Source organism: Daphnia pulex, chromosome 11 (assembly GCF_021134715.1).
Source record: "Daphnia pulex isolate KAP4 chromosome 11, ASM2113471v1".
NCBI classification, from domain to species: Eukaryota; Metazoa; Arthropoda; class Branchiopoda; order Diplostraca; family Daphniidae; genus Daphnia; species Daphnia pulex.
Genome location: NC_060027.1, coordinates 2,963,065 through 2,968,813, shown reverse-complemented (window position 1 = coordinate 2,968,813; position 5,749 = coordinate 2,963,065). Strand labels below are relative to the sequence as shown.

Genomic DNA, 5,749 nt, shown 5'->3' with positions numbered 1-5,749 from the left:
CGACGAAAATTTCGTGTATGTTGACTGCCGGGGAATAGGTAATTCTACACCAAACTCGCGCACTTGACAGTATACAGAAATTGCTGAGATCCAGAAGAATGCATGCTCCCCTTTTCCCCTGTCTTAACGTCATCACAAATGTGCTGATGGTCTTGGTCATTTAATTCTATTTCTGTCCATTGAATCACTGGCTCATTATAGGAATGGTAACCTCCTCTCTGGATGCCATTTGGCTGAGACCTGGGGTAATATTGCTCACTGCTCAGCCATCGGTCGTTGCCAATTTGCATGCCCCATTGTTGGTAGTCCTGACCAGTTTGCAGGACAGTTCTGCAGGCTGTATTCGTGAGTCATTTTTACGGAAAGCTGCTGCCCCCATTTAGTTGGCTGTCCATAGGTGTTAATAAGTTTTTTTTTCTTCCAGAGGTAACAATTCTTTCCGAGAATGACTTAATATTTTTTGCCAATATTGGCCGCACCTATATTGCGCCCTCTGTTTAAATTTTGGATAATGTCCTGTTCTTTTTTTTATTTCAGACTTTATTTGCTTGCAGTTAAATGTTAAATTGACAGTTAATTCTGGGTTCCATTATGACATCGGAGAATGATTTCATTCTGTCGACAACTTTATTGACTTGATCTGGCCGGTGCTACAGGGCAGGGACTCGGCGGGCAAATCAGCTTGCGGAATCCATTCGTCAAACGGCTTTCCTCCATCAGCAGCCATTTGATCGCGCACCTGTGTGGTGCCAAAACATCCATGAATTTTAGAGAGCCCACAAATTTAGAAACGAATTAGAGATCCAACCGCTTCCGCTCCTCTGAAGACACGTAGCAAGTTGAGTCCAGCAACTTTCTCCAGATCAGTTTCCGCCCAACCACGAGCGAGAAGCTCAGCAAACAAGTTTGGGTACTCCGACACATCTTTCAGTCCTTCCGGTGTCCTGGAAGACGTTTACATTCAGATTGGAATAATACCGTGCACATCTATTCTAAAGTAAGTGAACCTCTTTTGAATTAATTCACCTTGCAACGCCATTAAAGTCAGACCCGATGCCCACGTGATCGGCCCCAGCGACATTGCGGATATGTTCGATATGATCTAGGTCGAATTAAATTTGAAAATGAATTTGAAAGTGAATGGGAAATGCAAGCGGAAGGGTCCAAACCTGCAACTTGTTGAACTGTTGCTGTCAGACCGCAGGAAATGTAAGATACGAAAAAGTTGACCATGACGACGCCTCCGTTTTGAGCCACCAATTGTAAAATGTCGTCGGGTACATTGCGCGTGTTGTTGCACAATGCGTAGGCCGACGAGTGCGAGAAAATGACGGGAGCTGTGCTGGTTTCCAGCGCGTCTCTCATCGTTTTGCGTGAAACGTGCGACAAATCAATCAACATTCCTAATCGATTCATTTCCGCTATCACATCCTACCATGTGTAATCATTTTTAACAAGTGGCTATTGATTTTGTATGACTTAAGTTGAGCATACCTTTCCAAAAGGAGTGAGGCCGTCGTGTATGGGAACGTTTCCGGGGTCATCCAGCTGCGAGTTATCTCCCCTAAATTAAGAGATTTTGGCATTTTAAATTTGGCGGGCAACAACTTGCCATCTTTTTTTTTTACCAAGGAGTAGGACATGAATGGGTCAATGTCATGTAGCGCACCCCCATGTCGTACATCATCCGCAAAACGGCCAAGGAGCTGCCGATTGAATGACCACCTTCAACTCCTACGAGGCTGCCAATTTTGCCCTGGCTGAACGCGTCTTCAATTCCTGTACAACGAGTATTGTACACAAATTTCAACCCTTGTATGACGTCATTTAATGGGATTTTTTTAAATAGCAAAACCTTGGGCGGATTTGACAAACTCAAAGGCCGTTGGATTCGCATCGACCATTCGATGGATGACGTCTATTTGTTCCCAAGTCTTGAGAATGGCGTCCTTGTATTGGGTGGAACAGGAGACGTAGGCCGACCAAAACTATCAGGGAAAAGTGAACAACGTCAACACAACTCCGCCTGTGTATAGTGACATTAAATTATACCTGAGCTCCGACTTTTCCTTGCCGTAGTCTGTTGATGTCTGTATGCGACGAGGAGGAACTGGCCCATGGCTCGGATGTTGTCAAGTCATTAATGTCCAAGTCACCGACCTGGTTATTTTCGTACCTTCTAAGGCTGTAAGGAAAATCGTTGTGCCTATGAATACCATTAAAGAAAACGTTAGCAATTTTCGAACTATTTGAAAACTTTTTCATTCTTTATACCCATCTATAAGCGGAACACGATCCAGAACAGTCCTGGCCTTTTCCAGATACTTTTCAAATGAATTAGCTTCTTCGAATCGAGCTGAAGGATAGCTCCAGCTTTTCTGCGCTGACAGCAACAGGGCTAAAACTATTACGCACCAGTTCATTTTCGTTGTGATGAGTTTGTGAAGTCGTCCGTCACTTAAATAAGTGACAACTGATAAAAGCGATCTTTTTAAAAAACACAAGGTTTTGGATAGGTGGCGAGCTGATTATTTGTATTGGTACGATACGGTGGGCTAAATTCCACTGTTGTTTACATAGTTACATAATAGTGGATCAAAATAACATGAAAATTTATAAAATTTATAGATAATTCTACATCGCATTGCTGGTGTATGTGTTGTTGCTGTAATCGCCGGTGCTACACGGAAGGGACTCGACGGGCAGGTCCGTCTGCGGAATCCAATTGTCGAACGGCTTCACTCCGTCGGCTGCCATCTGATCGCGCACCTGCACCCCGTTAAAACGACCAGGTAAGTGACAATTCAGAAATGTAAAGAAAATTATCAACAGAGATCTAACCGCTTCCGCTCCTCTGAGGACACGCAGCAAGTTCCATCCGGCAACTTTTTCCAGGTCGGTTTCTGTCCATCCGCGAGCGAGTAGCTCGGCGAACAAGTTTGGATATTCTGACACATCTTTAAGACCTTCCGGTGTCCTGCGATTCAAACAACACAAACTTTTGTAACTATAGACTTTTGATTTTAAATAAAATTCTAAACACAAAAGTTTTACACAACCACTTCTATTAGGTAAATCTTTGATTCGATTAAACTTTTCAAACAACAGAACTTAATTGACGTTACATACTTATCAGCGCCGTTGAAATCGGATCCGAGACCGACGTGATCTACTCCGGCGATATTCCGGATGTGTTCGACGTGATCCGCAACTTGTTGAACTGTCGCAGTTTGGCCACAGGAGACGTAAATTGTAAAAAAGTTGACCATGACTATCCCTCCGTTTAGAGTTACCAACTGTAGGATATCGTCTGGAACATTTCGAGTGTCATTGCACAATGCGTAGGCCGACGAGTGCGAGAAAATGACGGGAGCTGTGCTGGTTTCCAGTACGTCTCTCATCGTTTTGCGTGAAACGTGCGAAATATCGACCAGCATTCCCAGTCGGTTCATTTCCGCCACCACCGTCTGTTAGAGGAATAGTTTCTTCATTCAAATTGTTTTTCAGATAATTTTTTAAAAATGTTGCTATGCCTTGCCAAACGGAGTTAGGCCGTCGTGAACGGCTACGTTGCCTGGATCGTCCAACAGCGAATGATCAGCCCTGATAATGTGAAAGACAAATTAGCATTGAATCAATTGGACTTTGAAGAAGTAGCTTCTCTCGCTGTTACCAAGGAGTATTGCATAAATGAGTCATTGTCATGTAGCGCACCCCCATGTCGTACATCATTCGCAAAACGGCCAGGGAACTGCCAATCGAGTGTCCGCCTTCGAGTCCTACGAGACTGCCAATTCTCCCCCGGCTAAAAGCGTCCTCGATCCCTGTGTGTCGTCAAATAGATGTTAAACATTCTGACGTTCATTTTGTGTCAATTATCATCAATTTGGGGAACCTTGGGCCGACGTGACGAACTCGAAAGTAGCTGGATTGGCTTCCACCAATCGATGAACGACGTCAATCTGCTCTAATGTCTTTAGGATGGCGTCCTTGTACTGGGTGGCGCATGGGATGTAGGTCGACCAAAACTGTTTGATGGTAGATAACAACAAAATGTCTTAATAGTGTCCAATTATCATGTTTAGTTTCCTGGAATTGTACCTGGGCTCCGACTTTTCCCTGGCGCAGTCTGTTGATGTCTGTATGCGATGAGGAAGAACTGGCCCAAGGTTCCAAGGTAGTCAAGTCGTAAATGTCCAAGTCATCTACCTGATTATTTGCGTACTTTCGAAGACTGTTGGGAAAGTCATTGTGCCTGCGTCGACAAGAATATAAATACAATTTTTTATTCAAATAATTAATTATCAGCGTGTGTTTACCCATCGATAAGAGGGACCCGATCTAGAATGATTCTAGCACGAGCCAAGCATTTTTTAAATTTTGTTTCTTCAAATTGATGAGTAGGAAAGCTTAGGGTTTGATCCACTGCTAGACAGACTAGGAAAATCCAAACAATTTTCATTTTGAAGCTGGATTGTGATTGAAATGGCAATAAATTACAGGACCGTAGTAGTGTTTGTAACTCTCGTTTGCTATAGATACCCCGACTATCACTGATTTACTATCAGCATAATAATCACGCAAAGTATAGACTAGAGGGGATCCATCTCTTTAAATCTACGCTTTATTTGCCGCCAGTTTGTTCTTTGGAGTTTGGACATTGTTTTGTTTGTCCATATATCTGTCCCATATGTCGTCTGCTCTCGTTTTCGTCGTAAAAATTATAAAATGTGGTCGTGCAGTGCCAATTTTGGTCTTCTCTCGAATCGTTTAATCCACACCAATGCGACCAATGTTTAGCAGGTAAATAAACTAAGAATACAAATATGGGGAATATGGAGGAATTATGGGGCTTAAATAGAAGATAAACCTGTTTCAAGTTTGTGAAATGTAAGTTCCTGACTTTGTCATTGGTCATGTAAGCCCCCTGTCGATGCATATGACATTTTGTTTGCACTACATGTAACCTTTTCATTTGTGCAGATTTGAGACCTGTGCCTGCCATCATAATCACAAGATATGCAAGTTTTGCTTGTGTTGGACCTGTTGAAAGCAACAATCTCAGTGTCATCGCTTGGGTAAATGATTTCCATTACTTTTATTAAACTCTGACCTGCTTAACATTTTAGTTGTGCATAACTTTCATTAATGCAGTGTATTACATGTAAACCTTAAACTCTCCTGTGTATTAACAATTAGGGTCACTGTCCGATTTTCAACTTTTCCTTACTTGTTTTTTTTTCTGCCAAGATTTTTACGTAACCCATTGTTTATTTTTGATTTAGGTAAACAGCATCAAGTTTGATTGGTGACATTCCCCTTTCTTTATATCCTCTCTATTCTCATGTACACACCCCACATAAGTGTGGGTGTATTCACAAGTCTGAGGGCTTTTTTCTATCCCACCTGGAGCTGCCTGGAGGATTCAACTTTTCTACAGATGGGGCACTTGTGGATGCCTGAATGTGTTTCCCAGGCTTAAAGGTAGAAACAATTAATCTCTACTCTCCCTTTTTTACTTTTTGGTGGCGTAGATTTTTTAAATCGTGACATAGAACGGAGTACGATTATTCCTGAGCTAGGCGGTTGACTTGAACTTGGTGTTCTCGATTGCTGTCTTTATCAGACTCAGCCAGGGTTTTTGTTTCAATTATTTTAAATATCTAATATGTAGAATGACTGCAAATCAGGCTTGTTTTCTACCTCACAACTTTGTCTGTGCTGGGTAAACAATCAAATTCGAAAAATA

The 5,749-nt window shown here is 42.3% G+C and overlaps 2 protein-coding genes and 1 long non-coding RNA gene across 3 annotated transcripts; 1 reads left to right on the top strand and 2 right to left on the bottom strand.

The window, feature by feature from the left end:
• Window positions 1-535: 535 nt before the first annotated feature.
• On the bottom strand, window positions 536-2,461 carry LOC124208101 (dipeptidase 1-like). Its single transcript, XM_046605815.1, has 9 exons — window positions 2,275-2,461; window positions 2,053-2,206; window positions 1,856-1,988; window positions 1,629-1,779; window positions 1,495-1,564; window positions 1,170-1,431; window positions 1,027-1,102; window positions 809-944; window positions 536-739 (listed from the first exon to the last, which is right to left on the bottom strand). Exons 1-9 carry the CDS (start codon window positions 2,421-2,423, stop codon window positions 611-613), a joined length of 1,260 nt encoding a protein of 419 aa, XP_046461771.1. The 5' UTR covers window positions 2,424-2,461; the 3' UTR covers window positions 536-610.
• A 52-nt stretch (window positions 2,462-2,513) lies between these two features.
• LOC124208102 (dipeptidase 1-like) lies at window positions 2,514-4,577 on the bottom strand. The gene is made up of 8 exons (XM_046605816.1): window positions 4,320-4,577; window positions 4,102-4,255; window positions 3,896-4,028; window positions 3,674-3,824; window positions 3,534-3,603; window positions 3,130-3,467; window positions 2,842-2,977; window positions 2,514-2,769 (listed from the first exon to the last, which is right to left on the bottom strand). The coding sequence occupies exons 1-8, from the start codon at window positions 4,460-4,462 to the stop codon at window positions 2,635-2,637; spliced, it is 1,260 nt and encodes a 419-aa protein (XP_046461772.1). The 5' UTR covers window positions 4,463-4,577; the 3' UTR covers window positions 2,514-2,634.
• Window positions 4,578-4,652: 75 nt separating this feature from the next.
• On the top strand, window positions 4,653-5,479 carry LOC124208110. The gene is made up of 3 exons (XR_006880282.1): window positions 4,653-4,803; window positions 4,984-5,078; window positions 5,286-5,479. It is a non-coding gene; the product is annotated as an uncharacterized LOC124208110 (long non-coding RNA).
• Window positions 5,480-5,749: the final 270 nt, after the last annotated feature.

Coding starts and splice junctions, on each gene's coding strand:
- LOC124208101 (XM_046605815.1), bottom strand. CDS start 2,423: ATGAACTGGTGCGTAATAGTTTTAGCCCTGTTGCTGTCAGCGCAGAAA. Junction 2,207..2,274: donor CGTGTTCCGCTTATAGATGG/GTATAAAGAATG, acceptor TGGTATTCATAG/GCACAACGATTTTCCTTACA. Junction 1,780..1,855: donor GTTTGTCAAATCCGCCCAAG/GTTTTGCTATTT, acceptor CTCGTTGTACAG/GAATTGAAGACGCGTTCAGC.
- LOC124208102 (XM_046605816.1), bottom strand. CDS start 4,462: ATGAAAATTGTTTGGATTTTCCTAGTCTGTCTAGCAGTGGATCAAACC. Junction 3,468..3,533: donor GCCTAACTCCGTTTGGCAAG/GCATAGCAACAT, acceptor TTCCTCTAACAG/ACGGTGGTGGCGGAAATGAA. Junction 2,770..2,841: donor TCCTCAGAGGAGCGGAAGCG/GTTAGATCTCTG, acceptor AACGGGGTGCAG/GTGCGCGATCAGATGGCAGC.